Source organism: Ranitomeya variabilis, chromosome 1 (genome assembly GCF_051348905.1).
Source record: "Ranitomeya variabilis isolate aRanVar5 chromosome 1, aRanVar5.hap1, whole genome shotgun sequence".
In the NCBI taxonomy this organism is placed as follows: domain Eukaryota; kingdom Metazoa; phylum Chordata; class Amphibia; order Anura; family Dendrobatidae; genus Ranitomeya; species Ranitomeya variabilis.
Genome location: NC_135232.1, coordinates 664,171,756 through 664,190,290, shown reverse-complemented (window position 1 = coordinate 664,190,290; position 18,535 = coordinate 664,171,756). Strand labels below are relative to the sequence as shown.

At 42.4% G+C, this 18,535-nt stretch overlaps 1 protein-coding gene across 1 annotated transcript in view; it reads left to right on the top strand.

Annotated features, from left to right (window-relative positions):
• Positions 1 to 18,535, top strand: part of ARHGAP11A (Rho GTPase activating protein 11A) — a 63,367-nt gene that overhangs the window by 31,527 nt on the left and 13,305 nt on the right. Inside the window, exons 5-10 of the mRNA XM_077263548.1 lie at positions 5,912 to 6,072; positions 7,033 to 7,173; positions 7,959 to 8,033; positions 8,460 to 8,630; positions 12,034 to 12,145; positions 15,176 to 15,284. Coding sequence (XP_077119663.1) covers positions 5,912 to 6,072; positions 7,033 to 7,173; positions 7,959 to 8,033; positions 8,460 to 8,630; positions 12,034 to 12,145; positions 15,176 to 15,284 — 769 coding nt within the window. The remainder of the gene's footprint in view (positions 1 to 5,911; positions 6,073 to 7,032; positions 7,174 to 7,958; positions 8,034 to 8,459; positions 8,631 to 12,033; positions 12,146 to 15,175; positions 15,285 to 18,535) is intronic.

Here is an 18,535-nt window from a genome sequence, read left to right as displayed (position 1 = left end):
GTATTGTTAGAGTACCTATCATTCATTAGTTTTTTTGTTTAGTTTTAAATAACTACTACTGAACATGTTTAATAGATTGGTGATGGTAGAGGGCCAGTGACCCACACTGATCGCTCAAAAAGCTGCTTTGTAGAGTGCTATTCAGTAGGCACAAAACCTGAGTGTCTGACCTAGCCTGCTGATAGATCAGTGTTTCTGCTCAATAGAAATGTAAGCAGTGGAATATCAGCACATAGACTTTCTAAAGAGCCAATACACTGCTCCGTCTGAAGCTCAGCGGCTTATTGAATTATCGGTAGGGGATCCCACTGATATGCTAAATACTGTTAGTTAAAAAATTGCTGTGTTAGCTATGCTCATATTTTATAAGATATCACGATTCCCCTGATGATTCTGTATGATGAAACGTGTTGGGAGACACGTTAATAGAAAGGGACCATATGGCAATGATATATGAAGTTTCCATTGCCTTAGATGGTACTCTCTGAACTCAGCAGTGAAAACCGGGGGATATATCCGGTTACCCAGATGACTATAATCCATATGTTATACATCTAACCCAATATGATAACAAAGAAGAACATATGCAGATGAATGTACCTCAATAGAGAAGCATAAATGTATAAATTGTATCGCTATATTATGATGAAACACTGAGAGATATAGTGATTCAATACTGAATGGGGGGGAGAAAAAAAACACCCTATCAGATTAGCTCTACATGTGGAAAAGTTATTATTAGGACTTGGTATGGTATAAGTCCAAGAGTTGAAAGAGATAGGTTAACCATTATGAATGATTGGAACGATTTGACACATGTAAAAAATCCGAACATTTGAAATATAGGGGCAAAGAGAATACATGTGGTACCACACTGGTTGTGGTGACCCTCCCCTTGTTTTTTCATTGGTACCGTACGATTTTATTGGCACTTATTGCACCAGCACTTTATTTGCACAAGTTGTTATGCACCATAGTGATTGTATTAACTTTTTTTTTTAAAAGAACAAGAGTAAGGCCATGTTCACACAATGCGTTTTTTACCGCGGAACCGCAGCGATTTTGCCGCTGCGGGTCCGCAGCTGTTTTCCATGCAGGGTACAGTACAATGTAACCCTATGGAAAACAGGAAACGCTGTGCACATGATGCTGATTTTCACTAAAAAAGCCGCGCTGAATAGCCGCGGTAAAAAAGGACCATGTCACTTCTTTGTGCAGAACTGCAGCGGTTCTGCACCCATAGACCTCCATTGTGAGGTCAAACCCGCAGTAAAACCCGCAGATCAAAAATATATCTGCGGGTTTTATTGCGGTTATGGGTGGAGAAACCGCTGCAGCAGGAAGTGCGGGGAAGCGGCCGGAAGTGCGTGGGCGGAAGTGCTTGGGACGGAGAGACATGGAGGCATACCGTCGCATGGGGATCGTGTCGGCCGTTTGATTTGGTGTGTGTGTGTGTGTGTGTGTGTGTGTGTGTGTATATGTGTGTGTGTGTGTCCCCATGCGACGCTAGTGCCACCATTGTGCTAAGTCGCCGTATGGGACTGCTACTCCCCTCCGGTATTAGGATGGGAGAGTTGTCCCTGTGTCCGGCGACTTAGCACAGTTGTAAAGTTACACAAAACACACACAATACACATACATGACACACAGTACATACAACATATAACACAGAGTATATACTCACCAACAGCACACTGGTAGGCGAAGCCCTCGATCCCCTAGAAAAAAATCCCAAAATAAAAAATCAAATTCATACTCTCTGTCCGCAGAATCCATAAAACGAGTGTCCCACGCCGATCGGCTGCTCTCCGGCGATACACTGCCAGGAGCGAAGCTCCTAGCAGTGTATCGCGTACTGTTCCGGAGTTCAATGGCTCCGGCGTCTCGGTTAACAGCAGTACAGCTGCGTTGAACTTTCCCACGCAGCACTGCCGTTAAGCGAGAGTGCCGGGGTCAATGACCGCCGGTAAACTCGCTCGCGCATGCGCAGTGACACACCGACAGGAACTATGGCTCCTGTCAGTGTGTTGCTGCAGCCGTGGAGAGCAGACATATCTCTGGATGTGTCTGTTCTCCATGGAAGATCTTCGTGGGACCCTCGATGGATTTCTGCGGACAGGGCCAGGGAGTATGAATTTTTTTTTTTTATTTTGCGTCTTTTTCAGGTCGAGGGTCTTCAGGACGGATTGAGCGTACAATAAAATATGGTCAAAAAGTGGGTGTCTTTATTTCATTAAAATATTTTTTTCTAGTGTTTGTTTTTTTTTAAAACCTTTCATTGGATTAATATTGACGCCTCTCCATTATTGACCGGGATTAATGCCACCCTACAATAGCAAAAATACGTGATACGTGGCACTGAAATACGTGGCACTGAAATACGTGGCACTGAAATACGTGGCACTGAAATACGTGGCACTGAAATACGTGGCACTGAAATACGTGGCACTGAAATACGTGGCACTTAAATACGTGGCACTTAAATACGTGATACGTGGCACTGAAATACGTGGCACTGAAATACGTGGCACTGAAATACGTGGCACTTAAATACGTGGCACTTAAATACGTGGCACTGAAATACGTGGCACTGAAATACGTGGCACTTAAATACGTGGCACTTAAATACGTGATACGTGGCACTGAAATACGTGGCACTGAAATACGTGGCACTGAAATACGTGGCACTGAAATACGTGGCACTGAAATACGTGGCACTGAAATACGTGGCACTTAAATACGTGGCACTTAAATACGTGGCACTTAAATACGTGGCACTTAAATACGTGATACGTGGCACTGAAATACGTGGCACTGAAATACGTGGCACTGAAATACGTGGCACTGAAATACGTGGCACTTAAATACGTGGCACTTAAATACGTGGCACTTAAATACGTGATACGTGGCACTGAAATACGTGGCACTGAAATACGTGGCACTGAAATACGTGGCACTGAAATACGTGGCACTTAAATACGTGGCACTTAAATACGTGGCACTTAAATACGTGATACGTGGCACTGAAATACGTGGCACTGAAATACGTGGCACTGAAATACGTGGCACTGAAATACGTGGCACTGAAATATGTGATACGTGGCACTTAAATGCGTGGCACTAAGGCTATGTTCACATTTGCGTTGTGCGCCGCAGCGTCGGCGCCGCAACACACAACGCAAACAAAAACGCATGCACAACGCTGCGTTTTGCGCCACATGCGTCCTTTTTTTGATTGATTTTGGACGCAGCAAAAATGCAACTTGCTGCGTCCTCTGCGCCCGGATGCGTGCGCTGCAGTGACGCATGCGGCGCAAAACGCAAGTGCGACGCATGTCCATGCGCCCCCATGTTAAATATAGGGGCGCATGACGCATGCGGCGACGCTGCGGAGCAGACCGCAAATGTGAACGTAGACTTAAATAGCTGGATAGAGCTGGATCCGCGGGCTGTGATCTGGCCTACGCTCAGCACTCTGCGGAGCGCTGTCATTCAAAACACGTCCACTCATTTTGGTGTTTAGTCCCAAAATGGAGGATGGAAGAAAAAAAGGGTTGGACAAGGAAATGACATCATTTCTTTTCTTTTTTTTCCCCCACTGCAGTTAAAGCTTTATTTGTGTCAAACACAGACAATCTGCAGAGAAAACTGCATAAAAAAACCGCATCAAAAAACGCACCAAAAACCGCACCAAAAACGCACCAAAATCGCACCTGCATTTTCTGCCAAGAGCTGCGGTTTTTAGTGCAGAAAAAACAGCAGGGAAATCAGGAACGTGTGAACATGGCCTAAGGCTATGTGCACACTTTGCAGATTTGCCTTCGGATTTTTCTGCACTAAATCCACAGCTCTTGGCAGAAAACGCAGATGCATTTTTTGCGCCTTTTTGATGCGGTTTTGTATGCGTTTTTGAAAGCTAAATAAAATTTGTCATGTCTTGTCCAACCCACACTCCATTACACACATAGATGGACAGATAGATGGAATGACATAGATAGATGTGGATAGATATATGGATAGTTAGGCTACTTTCACACATCAGGTTTTTGCCGTCAGGCATAATCTGGCGAGTTTTGTAAAAAAACGGATCAGTTTGGTTTTGGTTTTTTTGCCGGAACAGTTTTTTTTTCTCAGAGTTGTATTAGCGCCGGATTGTGCCTGATGGCCACACATTTCATCCGTTTTTTGCCGGATCCGTCAAAAGAAACTTTGCGGCGGACGGAGAAAATGTACAGAGGAAAAGTTTTATTCTGTCCGGCGAAAAGCGTATGAAACTGAGATGTGAAATGATGAATCCGGCTTCCGAATCTGGTTTATCATGCATTTTTCCATTGAAATCATGCACATCTTCCATTCTGTTGCATGTATGTAGTATGTTGCATGTATGTAGTATGTCGCATGTATGTAGCATGTATGTATTATGTTGCATGTATGTATTTCTTATGTTTCATGTATGTATTATGTTGCGTGTATGTATGTTTGTGGGGGGGGGGTTATACATTCAACACATTCCCGGATGATGGGATTACTACTGTCCCATTGGCTAATGTGTCAATCACTGTAGCAGGCATAGCCCGATGGGACTTGTAGTCCCATTGGACGACACACGCACGCGTGCCCCAGACCCGGCACACACACACACACTCCGCCCACACATTTCCCCCACCTCCCAAGCTGCAGCGTTTCCTCCTCATATAATATTTTTTACATCTGTGGTTTTGCTGCAGATGTGCTTGACTCAGTGCAAGTCAATGGGTGCAGAAATGCTGCAGTTCCGCAAAAAGAATTGACATGCTGCGGAAAAAACAACGCTGCGTTTCCGCGCGTTGTTTTTCCGCAGCATGTGCACAGCGGATTTTGTTTTCCATAGGTTTACATGGTACTGTAGACCGCATGGAAAACTGCTGTTGATCCGCAGCGTCAAAAACGCTGCGGATCCGCGGTAAAAACCGCAACGTGTGAACATGGCCTAAAAGTTACATTTTATAAAGTATTCCAAACTTGCTGATACCCTAGAGACTTTGGTTTTGGTTGACCTAAAGCCCCTGCTGACACAGTATATAGATGCAATCTGTTATAATGATGGTCAGATCACACGGAAATGTTTCTTTGTGCATTACCTGCACAAATAAAATGTAAATCTTAGATTCTTTTGAGTGCCAAGTTACTTTTTCTAAATGGCTCTTGTTTTTTGCAGGAGGAGTTGTATGTACCAGTTGCAGCATTGTGGAGTAAATCCACCTTATTAACTGACTTATTCTTTATATCGGCAATTAAGTTTTATTTTTATTTTTTTAACAATAATTATTAGTCTTAGACTTGATCCCGCAATGCTTTGATCGCCTACATGTTAATCTGTATGAGTGGACTTAGTGCAGTGCATTATCCCAGCATGTCGGTGTTATACTGACCGCTAACTTTCTGGTATATGGCAGACACAGAGGCTGTTGTCATAGAAATCCATCACCGCACTGCAATTGGGAAATGAGAGGGAGCAATCTGCTGACAGAGGGAGTCCTCTCCTTCTGTCAAATTTCTCATATTCTATGTTTGACGATGGCATCTACAGAGATAAACTTTGGGAGCAATGTTTTCGCCGGTCTGTCGTTTCAGCAGGAGCATCGACGTGCAGATCAGTAGGGCTCCTGTACCTGTGCAATCGGCAGGACTATTATATAGATATAGAGCATTAAGGGGTTAAACGAGTGGTGAGTGTGCTGGTTTCTGCTGTGTAGGCACATAACTTTAATTAGAACCTTTTTACTATGATGTGTAATCGCTATTTTCCGTAGTTATACAATATTTGCCGCTCGGATCAGAAGTTAACACTCGCTCTCCCTAGTGCTGCTGACAATATAATATCCCGATTAGAGTTCTCTTTAGTAAAGCATACCTGGGATTTCCTCCACAGATGTGACTCGAATAGGATGGACAGCCATAACTTGGCTGTGATATTTGCTCCTAACCTACTACATTCAGATGCCAACGAGAAGATCTCTCCCAGCACTGAAAAGAAATTGCGCATTCAAGTAGCAATTGTAAAAACTCTTATAGATCATCCTGGAGATATTGGTAAGATGTTAAAATGAATCTTTCCTAACTTCTTGGACAATCTAAAATGAACTAAATGTATCGCCAAACTTATTATTCCTTTTTAATCTCTCTTCACTCATGTAAAATAAACTTTAAGCTTATCTGCAGCACATTGCTAACATTAGTCTTCCCTCTACAGCAGAAGGGCAAAGTGCGGCCTGTGGGCTACATCTGGCCCTCTTGCTGTTCCAGTGCGGCCTGTGGACAGAGAGAGAGCCAAGGGGCTGAAAACAGCGGGTCGCACCAAACCCTCTGCCACCCACTGTTATTGCTATGCTCATCCTAATCGCGTCTTCCATGCCAGCGCCATTCCCACGGTGTCTGCACTTGTTCTCCCTGGGGCTGTAATTCTGTATTGTGATACATGACGTCAGAGTCCAAAAAGCGCTGGTGTCACTGTCTCCACCTTCGGACAAATCGAATATGAAGTGTGTGCAGCTCATCCTGGACTTCCTCTTCATGTCCAGTTTGTCCAAAAGAGGAGACAGTAGCGCCAGCGCTGATTGGGCGCCAGGTTCACATGTCATTCCACCGCATCACAGCCCCTGGACCGCGAGTGCAGACACCGCAGGAAGTGAGTATAGGCTTTATCAGGGCCAGACATTTAGCTTAAGAAGAGGTTGACCTAGTAGTGGACAACCCCTGTAAGTGATAACTACAATTAAAATTATTTTATATTAATATTGTGCATAACTAATTTCAGCCTGTTGGTTCTGCCCTCCACAAGAGTCATGGTCTCATGTGGGCCCCTCTGGAAAATTAATTCCCCACCCCTGCTCTACTCTATTATGGTGTTTTCAGTATTCTTTTTGTCTTGCAAACCAGAACTTTGTTTGTGATTTGGTATTTTGTGTTCTTATCATTCTGACTTGTACAGTGCTAGAATGCTCCTTTGTATCGTACTTGGGATTTGTTCATAGATTGCCTTTTTTTTTCTAGGATGTGTTCCTGATTTCCTTCTTGAAAAGATTCCAGGCATGTTGGGAGTGGATATGGGAGCTGATACTCCTGGACTGGAGGTATCTGAAGAAGATGTAGAGTCTCCTGGAGAGAGGAAAAGGAGGAGGCGAAGTGTTGGAGGTAATCTATGCAGAGGAAATGTTGTATGCCATGAAAGAGTCATTGAATCAATATCAAAATGTGTGTGTTTGTTTTCTTAATTTCTTTTCCTAAAGCCATGTATAAAACGTAATTGCTTGGTGTACAGATTACATTGTCATGTGCTGGTGTAAATTTTGTTGTTTTTTTGTCAGCAACATGCAGCTCCTGATTAAAAAGCTCTTTAGTCTTAATTCTAGTAGATTTTGGATTGCATAAGCATGCCAGTTACAAGGAATTGTTAGGTTTGCAGCCTCTGAATATGAACAGTGTTCTCATTCACTGGCAGAAACCAGATATCTTGAAAAATTAGGCAGAATGGAAGCAAGTTTATCAATACTGTCTAAGGCTATGTTCACACGTTATTGCTTTTTTTTTTTTTTTTTCACGCAAATTAAAATCTGCTTTTTACAGTACCAGCAATAGCTATTAGAGTTCAGAAATCTCATGTACATGCTTGTTTTATTTTCTTTACTGAATTGGAAAACTGCAGCATGTTACTACTTCTTTCAGCGTTTTTGCAGCTTTTTTTTTTTCACCCATAGAAAGCAATGAAAGTGCTAAATAATTGCATTCAGTGTCCTACCAATGTGTTAAGTAAAGAATGCTCTACTATTGTGCATTTTTCTCGTGAAATTATATAATTTGTTTTTTTTTGTTCAGAATAGTCAGTATTTTTGTCACACACAAGCCCTTTTAACGAGAAGAAACCCATTCTGTTGAAGCACTCGCATTTATGGAAGAATACTTTATATCTTGCATTTCAGATCTTGTTAGTGGCGCATTGAATAAACTTAAAACTAATAGAACACCTTCCTCTACTCCTCAGACAGGCAGGACTGGTAGGTAACTGGTAACTAATACTTAGTAGGATGGCTGCGTGGCATTGTATAACTCGCTTTAAACCGTAAAGGGTTTCAAATGCATCACATATTCCATAAAACGCTGGCTGAAAGTAGTGCATGTTTGGCTGAACTTCACATGCCGCACGTATGAGGAGTGATGGCATCAACCATGACTATAAGCCAGTCTCCGTGTACCTGAGACCTTTTCAAGAGAAGCTTCCCTGAATGCATGGTGATAGAGCGCTTTTAGCTTACAGCTTGAACTCCATGCATAGAAAATACTTTTATTTACTTGCTAACCGCTTTTCAAATGACCTGGAATGAGGGCAGCTTCCTACTAACTGCTAATACCTAATGTTTCTATAATGTTCCCAAACCTTCATATTGGATAACCAAGGTTCCCTGTAACTCTGTTCCTTCCAGTTCTCAGTTCCATGGTAACTCCATTAATTCTTACACCAAGTGCCAAAAGGAAACTGCCGTTAGATTCTGCACAGGGAATTTCTAGTAAGAAGAGGAAATCCATTAAGCAGAACCTGACTTCTGAACTGCTGCCGAGCATGCTTTTCAGTGGAGGGTCAACTCCAGGCTCTGGTGAGTATTAACCGGAGTGCAGGTTAAGACACGGAAGAAGTGATTTAACTGGTTTGGGCTTAGTCTGCCCAAAAATGCCCTAGGAGTCCTACATTTATGATAATGTGACCATTAAAGTTGCGTATCTAGATTATTAATATTTTTATATTGGATTTTAAAAGAGCTGTCTCGATATAGGTCTTTGAGTGCATCGCTCCACTACCTTCTGGCTCTCTGCTTACAGGGGTGCATTTCTGATTGACAGGTTGGACCATGGGCATGGTGGTGCCACCGGCCTGAACTGTTCACTTTCTGATGCTACCAACAGAGGCAGCTTTGTGTTTGCAACATAGAGGTAGTCAAGCTGCCCTGAACCAGTGATCTGGTGGCCAGCTTTGTGTCAGCGCTTTAACCCCTTTACCCCCGGAGCTTTTTTCTTTCTCGTTTTTCGCTCCCCTCCTTCCCAGAGCCATAACTTTTTTATTTTTGTCAATATGGCCATGTGAGGGCTTATTTTTTGCGGGACGAGATGTACTTTTGAACGACACCATTGGTTTTACGATGCCGTGTAACAGAAAACAGGAATAAAATTCCAAGTGCGATGAAATTGCAAAAAAAGTGCAATCTCACACTTTTTTGTTTGGCTTTTTTGCTAGGTTCACTAAATGCTGAAACTGACCTGCCATTATGATTCTCCAGGTCAGTACGAGTTCATAGACACCTAACATGACTGGGTTCTCTTTTATCTACCGTAAGTAGTAAAAAAAAAATCCAGTTTGCTAAAAAAAAAAAAAAATGTGCCATTTTCCCATACCTGTAGCGTCTCCAATTTTCGTGATCTGGGATCGGGTGAGGGCTTATTTTTTGTGAGCCGAGCTGGCGTTTTTAATGATACCATTTTGGTGCAGATACGTTCTTTTGATCGCCCGTTATTGCATTTCAATTCAATGTCGCGGCGACCAAAAAAACGTAATTTTGGCGTTTTGATTTTTTTCTCGCTACGCCATTTAGCGATCAGGTTAATCCTTTGTTTTTATTGATAGATAATTCTGAACGCGGCGATACCAAATATGTGTAGGTTTGATTTTTTTTATTTTTTTGTTATTTTGATTGGGGTGAAAGGGGGGTGATTTGAACTTTTATATATATTTTTTTATATATAGTTTTTTATATTTTTAAACACTTCTTTTTTTTTTTGGCATGCTTCAATAGCCTCCTATGGAGGCTAGAAGCATGCAGAACTCGATCGCCTCTGCTACATAGAGGTGAAGCACAGATCACCTCTATGTAGCAGAAATGCAGGTGTGCTTTGAACGCCGACCACAGGGTGGCGCTCAAAGCAATCGGCCATCAACAGCCATAGAGGTCTCAAGGAGACCTCTGGTTGTTATGGCAATGCACCGATGACCCCCGATCATGTGACGGGGGTCAGCGGTGCGAGCACTTCCGGCCGGGAGCGCTAGTTAAGTGCCGCTGTCAGCGTTTGACCGCGGCATTTAACTAGTTAATGGGTGCAGGCGGATCACTCTTCCGCTCGCGCTCATTGCGCGCACATGTCAGCTGTACAAAACAGCTGACATGTCGCGGCTTTGAGGTGGGCTCACCGCCGGAGCCCACCTCAAAGCAGGGGATCTGCCAGCTGACGTACTGTTCCGTCAGCTGGCAGAAAGGGGTTAAAAATACTACACAAAAGAACGTGTAACCATTGCACTTCTTGCCTAGGAGACCCGACACCCCTAAGCAATTAGCAGTAACAAAATTTAAAATCCCTCCATTAAGAGGTCGGCATTTTAAAAATATCTCTTATCGACATATGACAGGATGGTATGTCATGTGTCAGCTCCCTGACTTTGTTGCTCGCAGATGATGACCATGTTATGTAATTGTTAAAGAGGTATTCCCAGCTCCAAGATCCTATCGCAAGTGTGTAATAGGTGTTATAGTAATAATAATAACCTCCAATTAGAAATGTAGTATAGTTTTTTTTTCTGCTTCGCTATGTTTCTTTCCTCATGTGCAGGCATTGCAGGACCTTAGGTATCCATGGTTACAACCACTAATAACTAGCTGTCACTTCATCAATGGACTTAACCATGTATAACGAAGATCTTGCAAAGCCTGCACATGAGGAAAGAGACATACTGAATCAGAAGAACTATACTACATGCCGATTACAATGATGCCTTGGTTGATGAAATCTGTCTTATGGTTGTTGTTTAATCTTTATTTTTTAGTTCATGATATGCTCGTGCCCTGGGGCGGCCTATGGGGGGGTCTCCATGTAGTGCTCTGATTAGGTATTCATCAGGTATTTAAAAAAAAAAATCTTGATTAGAATATCCCGTTAGCAGCTATGTAAAAATGGAGTCACAGAATAGGGGCAAAGCCACAGGTTGAAGTAGACACAAGGCATACGCTGCCTGTAACACTAGTATTGAGATAATATAGGGTGAATACAGATGGAAGCAGTGATTTACACACATGTAGTAAAGATATAATACTAAGAACAAATAGTGACTGACATTTATTATCTGCAGTGTTACAATCAAAAGACAATAGAATTTATATTAAATGACTACTCATAACACTATCTGGAAAATTATAATCTCTCCCATAATCGTCCTCTCCATTTGGATTTTGGCACTCTGACAAAGTTAAGAAATAAATGTATAATATTTATTAAAAAAATATATGTTTAAATCTGTCCTCTTTTCCCTGTTCAAAAAATAAAAATTCAGATATTTGGTATTTTCTTATCTGTAAAAGTCTGATCTAACAAAATATCACTTTTACACCGTATGGGTGAATGGCAGGAAACAAAAATATTGAAATAGAAAAATTCAGTTTTGTGATCCCTGCACCCTCGCCCCCCCAAAAATATGCAATAAAAAAAAAAAAAAAAAATACAATGTTTGTCTTGTAATTTTGGCATCACCGTAATCATTCTGACCTGAAGAAAAGCAATGGCAGGTTATTTTTACTGCATGATAAATCATGTAATTACAAAACAATGGCAAGTTTGTTTTTCCACAACATTTCACCCCACTCCTAACTTCACCCTAACCCACCAGTTTGCAGTACATTGTTTTTAAAGTGAATGGCGTCATTCAAAACTACAATTTGTCCCACATAAAACAAACCCTCATATTGCTGTGTTTACAAAAATATAAAGTTATGGCCTTAGAATGAAAGGAAGTCTGAAATGAAAAATCGCCAGGTCATAAGATATGCTGGCTGGGACATAGATAATGATATCCTCTGCATCCGTCTCCGCGGGAGCCACAGAATATACAGGGCTGCTGTGTTCCTCTCCATGTTATATCTGGCAACCACAGAGTCAATAACAACTGATCACTGAAAGCGTCAGACCCCACCCATATGATATTGATGACCCCTTTGACCTTTTCCAATTTCTCCTACTTAGCTCTGGCTGATGGAAGCCCTTGTGTTTCTTTTGAAGCATCGGGATGCTCTTTCTCCCCATCAAGCAGCAATTTAAAACATAGCAAGAGAAGAGAGAACAGGAAAGTGCAGAGGTATGTCTTTTTACATTATAACGTCACTTCACAAAATACTTTACAGTGGTAATCTAGTATGAGGACATCAAGGTCTATTAACATTCCCCTGAAAACACTTTTTTTTTTTTTTTTCTTGTCTTTTCCTGAATGACACCTACCTCAGTTGCACAGGTTGACACCCGAAGGTCACAACAGTGGCTCGTCAGCTGTCCCTGGTAGTCCCTAACCTGTCTAATGACAAGTCGCACCAGTCCATAGATAAATCAGTGCTAGGAACAAACCAGTGTAACTCCTCATACAATATAGGTATATGGTCTGGGACGCAAAGCTTTTCTGCTGCGGAAAAAAATGCAGCATGGGCACAACAATTGCGGAATGCCATTTAAAATAATGGTATGCGGCAGAAAAACACTAAAAAAAAGTAGTATTGTAGATTGTAAGCTCTCACGAGCAGGGTCGTCTTATGTTGCTTTAATTATTGTATTGTTAATGTTGTTACTCATGACTGTTGTGTTTGAAACTGTTAAACTGTAAAGCGCTGCGGAATATGTTGGCGCTATATAAATAAAGATTATAATTATTACAACGTGGGCACATAGCCTTATAGCATGAGATGTAACTTGACTGCAGGGTCTCTTATAAGGTAAACTATATTTTGTAGTCTGCACCATCCTTATGACAGAGGAGGCACATCATGTGGACAGCTAAATCTAACTTTAACACATGTTTTGTGAAATGTATGAAGGAATAATGATTAATGTTTACACAAGAGGATCTGATGTATTTTATGCTAATGTGTATGGGAGTTTCCTGCCCTTGTTATAAGGATTGTCCAGACTACCAAACATAGTAAATCCTCTATACACTCCCTGACAGAAGTTATGTCGCTTATCGATGTTATGTAAATAAAAGTTTAAAACCTGACGTTAAATTCATCCATTGGTTGTATAAATTATTCTTTCGAAAGCTGAAACCCTCCGAAATGTGGTTTAGGTTAAGAAAATAAATTTGAATCGGTGCAGAAATATTGATCAGTTATTGGACTCAGAATGGTCAGATTTTGGCAAGACAAAAGTTTTGTCGCCCACAGAAAGTAATGTGATATTCAAACAAATAATTAACTTAAAATACAAATCTATGTTGCATAACATTGGTGAATGAAGTTTTGGTGTTATTAGTCATATGTAATATTTTGTGTGACTTCCATGAGCTTGAAGGACTGCATTCATGCAGTTCAATGATTCATACAATTAATGAAGTCATCAGGAATATCAAAGAATGCAGTCTTACATGCCTCCCAGAGTTAATCTAGATTCTTTGGTTTTGTCTTCCAATCTTCCTCTTTCATCCTACCCCAAACATGCTCAATGATGTTCATGTCTGGTGACTGGGCTGGCCAGTCCTTGAGCACCTTGATCTTTTTTGCCTGGAGGAACTTTGTTGTAGAGATGGATGTATGAGATGGAGCACCATCCTGCTGCAGAATTTGACCCCTTTTATGATTTGGAATATAAGAGGTAGCTAATACTTCTTGATATTTAAGGCTATTGATATTGCCTTCCACCTTACAAATGTGTCGCACACCCCAATACTGAATGTAACCCCAGACCATGATCTTTCTACCACCAAATTTAACTGTTTTCTGGGTGTATTTTGGATCCATACGGGCTCCAGTAGGTCTCCTGCAGTATTTGCGGTGGCTATGGTGTCATTCTGCTGAAGTTTCATCAGAGAAATCCACCTTCTGCCGCTTTTACAGCGTCCATCTGTTTAGCACGCTGTGGGACTTTGCAAATGCCACACGTTTTTATATTTGCTTTTTGTTTAGAGCAGGCTTCTGGGCACTTATTCGACCATGAAGGCCATTTCGAGACAGAATCCTACAAACTGTTCTAGTTGACACAGGGAATTGAGGTGACCAGGCCTGTTGGAGCTCTGCTGCAGTGGAAGAGGGGCTTGCTTTGGATTTTCTAACCAACAAATGTTGCTCCTGAGCAGTTGTCTTGCGGGGTCTGCCGGACTTTGGCTTGTCAAACACATCTCTAGTCTCTTCAAAAAATTTTTAATTCTTTGTACTTGACGATGAGACACATTAAAGGTGCCAGCCACCTCTGCAGTGGATCTGGTCTTCAGCCTCTTGATAATCCAGGCTTTGGTCGCAAGGTAGATTTTTGGCATGTTGTCAGAGCTCAAGTTCAAGTGAATGTCTGGGGTGCTGGGTTTCTTTTTATACACACACACTAATTAACTGATTATTTACTGAGCACAGGTGAGGATGTAAAATAGGATTGGGTGCATTATATGACCAGGTAACAAAACTTTTGTCTTGCCAAAATCTGACCATTCTGTGTCCATTAACTGATCAATATTTCTGCATTGGTGCCAATTTATTTTCTTAACCTAAACCACATTTCGGAGGGTTTCGGCTTTCAAAAGAATAATTTATACAACCAATGGATGAATTTAACGTCAGGTTATAAGCTTTTGTTTACATAACATGGATAAGCGACATAACTTGTGTCAGGGAGTGTATAGGGTTACATCCGATGCTATGAGTATTTTTTTTTTTTTTCTTATTTGCTATGCTGAAGTAACGTCCTAGACCATATATCTATATTTTATCAGGAGTTACACTGGTTTGTTTCTATGATTGATTTGTTATATCTATGGACTAGAGTGACTTGTCATTAGACAGGTTAGGGACTAGCGGGGGAGCCACTGTTATGACCTTAGGGTGCTAACCTTCGCGGCTTAGGTAAGTGCCATATTCAGGGAAAGACCCCATAAAAAGTTTGGTTTTGGGTCCATTTAAAACCCCTGCTCCCAATATAGGAATAATATTTTCTTTTTATTATTATTTTTCTATAAATTAATCACTACTTGAAGGAATTGGATTTCAAGCACTAATATATTTATTAGTAACTAGTTTGTACTCTTATTTAAATGTATTTTCAATGCATTTAGGGGAATTTAATAGTATAAATGGTCACTTTCTCATTTCTCAGAATGACAAAAAAATATATACAGTATATATATTCTTTTTTTTAGAGTGGAATCAGGAAAAACTGGTTGCTTTTCTCCTAAAATAAGTCGTACAGAGATGGTGCGCAGGTCGCTTCGTCTAAGATTCAGCCTAGGAAGAAGTAACAAGGATGTGGTAGGTCCAGGCGTAAAAACAAGCTGCTTTTATATATCATGTGGTGTCTTTTATGTTTGAACTAGAAAATTATATTGGGGCAGTATTCCCATTGGAGACATTTAGGGCATATGAAAGTAGAAAAGGGTACATCTCATTCTACTAATTTATTGCTTGCTGATGGTTGCTTCCCCACAAATTCAAGTTCTTGAGCCTATTCTGAGGAGAAGACATAAATGTCTCCCCTTTTTAGTAATGGGCTGTAGAAATGTTTCCGAACACTTACCGTATATACTCGAGTATAAGCCGACCCCCTAATTTTGCCACAAAAAACTGGGAAAACTTAATGACTCGAGTATAAGCCTAGGGTGGGAAATGCAGCAGCTACCGGTAAATTTCAAAAAAAAAAATAGATACCAATAAAAGTAAAATTAATTGAGACATCAGTAGGTTAAGTGTTTTTGAATATCCATATTGAATCAGGAGCCCCATATAATAATGCTCCATACAGTTCATGATGGCCCCATAAGATGCTCCATATTAAAATATGCCCCATATAATCCTGCATAAAGGTTAATAATGGCCCCATAAGATGCTCCATACAGACACTTGCCCCATATAATGCTCCACAAACGTTAATTATGCCCCATAAGATGCTCCTTAAAGATATTTGCCCCATATAGTACTGCACAAACGTTATGGCTCCATAAGATGCCCCATATAGTGCTGCACAAATTTTATGGCTCCATAAGATGCTCCATACAGACACTTGCCCCATTTGCTGTTGCTGCGATAAAAAAAAAAATTCATACTCGTCGCTCAGGCCCCCAGCACTTTCAATATTCACCTGACCTCGTTCCGGCGCCGCTCCATCTTCAGCGTCTTCTGCACTGACGTTCAGGCAGAAGGCGCGCACTAACCGCGTCACTGCGCCCTCTGACCTGAGCGTCACTGCTGAAGACGGAGCGGCGTCTGGAACGAGGAGCATGTGAATATCGCGCAGTGCTCCACTCCCCGTTATACTCGCCTGCTTCCCCGCCGCTGCTGCTTCTTCCTCTACTGAGCGGTCACCGTTACCACTCCTAACAGTAATGAATATGTGGCTCCACCCCTATGGGAGGTGGAGCCGCATATTCATTACTGTAATGAGCGGTACCATGTGACCGCTCAGTACAGGAAGAAGCTGGGGCGCCAGGGACCGCGCCAGGAGCAGGTGAGTATAATTGGACAGCCCCCGCTCCCCCTCCGCTGCTGACCCCTGAGTATGACTTGAGTATAAGCCGAGAGGGGGACTTTCAGCCCCAAAAAATGGGCTGACAATCTCGGCTTATACTCGAGTATATACGGTATGTTCTTGATGGAGAATAGAGAGATCTTGAACTTTGCAGGTGTAATTCACAATTGCACACTTTGCTCTGATTGTAGCCTTTTTGGTATAACCGTATAGCTGCACCCTAATTACTCTTCAACGTGTTGTCTACCGCTGGTTATCGTACACACCAGCTATCACTTTACTTTGTTGTAAGCTCTTTCCGATTGGTTCTATCCCCAGTTAGTCTGACACTGCCAGCATAAATTGGTCAGATTCTCTTTGTTACAAAAGAAATAATAACGCCCAAGAAATAGGGATTTTTGTGTACTCACCGTAAAATCCTTTTCTCCGAGCCATTCATTGGGGGACACAGACCGTGGGTGTATGCTGCTGCCACTAGGAGGCTGACACTAAGGCTACGTTCACATTTGCGTTGTGCGCCGCAGCGTCGGCGCCGCAACGCACAACGCAAATAAAAACGCAGCAAAACGCATGCACAACGCTGCGTTTTGCGCCGCATGCGTCGTTTTTTTCATTGAATTTGGACGCAGCAAAAATGCAACTTGCTGCGTCCTCTGCGCACCGACGCGGGCGCCGCAGCGACGCATGCGGCGCAAAACGCAAGTGCGCCGCATGTCCATGCGCCCCCATGTTAAATATAGGGGCGCATGACGCATGCGGCGCCGCTGCGGCGAGGACCGCAAATGTGAACGTAGCCTAAGTGATACAAAGAAAGTTAGCTCCTCCCCTGCAGTATACACCCTCCTGCTGGCTCTCAGCTAACCAGTTCGGTGCAAAAGCAGTAGGAGATCAATAACAACATATGAGCGTAAAGCTTGTCATATTATATATGAGAGTATAGCATGTCAGATTATAATAACAAGCATAAGCTAATAACAGGGTGGGAGCTGTGTCCCCCAATGAATGGCTCAGAGAAAAGGATTTTACGGTGAGTACACAGAAATCTCTATTTCTCCTTCGCCTCATTGGGGGACACAGACCGTGGGACGTCCCAAAGCAGTCCCTGGGTGGGGACAACATCAGATCAGGCCCTGTGTAACCGCTACTTACAAGTGCGCCACCGCGGCCTGCAGAGTCCGCCTGCCCAGACTCACATCTGGAAGTGTGGGAATTATAATGCTTCCTGAATGAATGCGGACTGGACGAATCCGCAAGCTTGCAGGCGTGCCTTGCCGACGCCTGGTGCCTAGAACCCTTGATAGACAGGGAGATAGGCTGACATCTAGCACGGAAGGACTCCTGGATGGTGAAACGAATTCACCATGTTATCATGGCTGATAAAACGGCTAAACCCTTCCTGAAAGAGTCAGGAAGCCTTCCTCTACCGTCAGGAAGCCTAAATAAAGCATCCAACTGTCGGAAGGACGCCGTCCTTGAGATGTACCTACTCAGAGCAGTCACTTCGTCCAGAATATGGGGAACTCATTCCATTTTGTGGACTGGAGCCGAAAGATGAGGGAAGAACTATGCCCTCATAACAGTGGTAATACAGTACCACCGTGGTAACAAGGGATGGGGATGGCCTGAGGACAACCTTGCCTTGAAGGTAATAAGGGAAAAAAGTCTGAAAGAGCAGAGCAGCTAGCTCCAAAGACTCGCCAGAGTGAGGATATCGCAGAGAAAAAAGGGTGACTTTCCCTGATAGTAAAGTCTGCCCGGATGAAAAGGAGTCTACTGTAAGGCTCGTAGGACTATTATGGTCCCAATGATCTAACGGTATGTGATAGGGAAGAACTACGTGTGAAAACTCCATGTGAGAAAGTCCCTACCTGCAGTTTTGCTGCGATAAGGCGGGAAGATACTAGCTCCGCAAACAAAAACTGACGTGGTCAGTGCGGATCTTAGAGGATCACTGGGGCCTCTTTCTGCTTCCAAAAGGCTTTCGGAAGTAGTGGAAGCGGAGTTATGGAAAGTGGTACCATGGCAGAACCAGAGCATG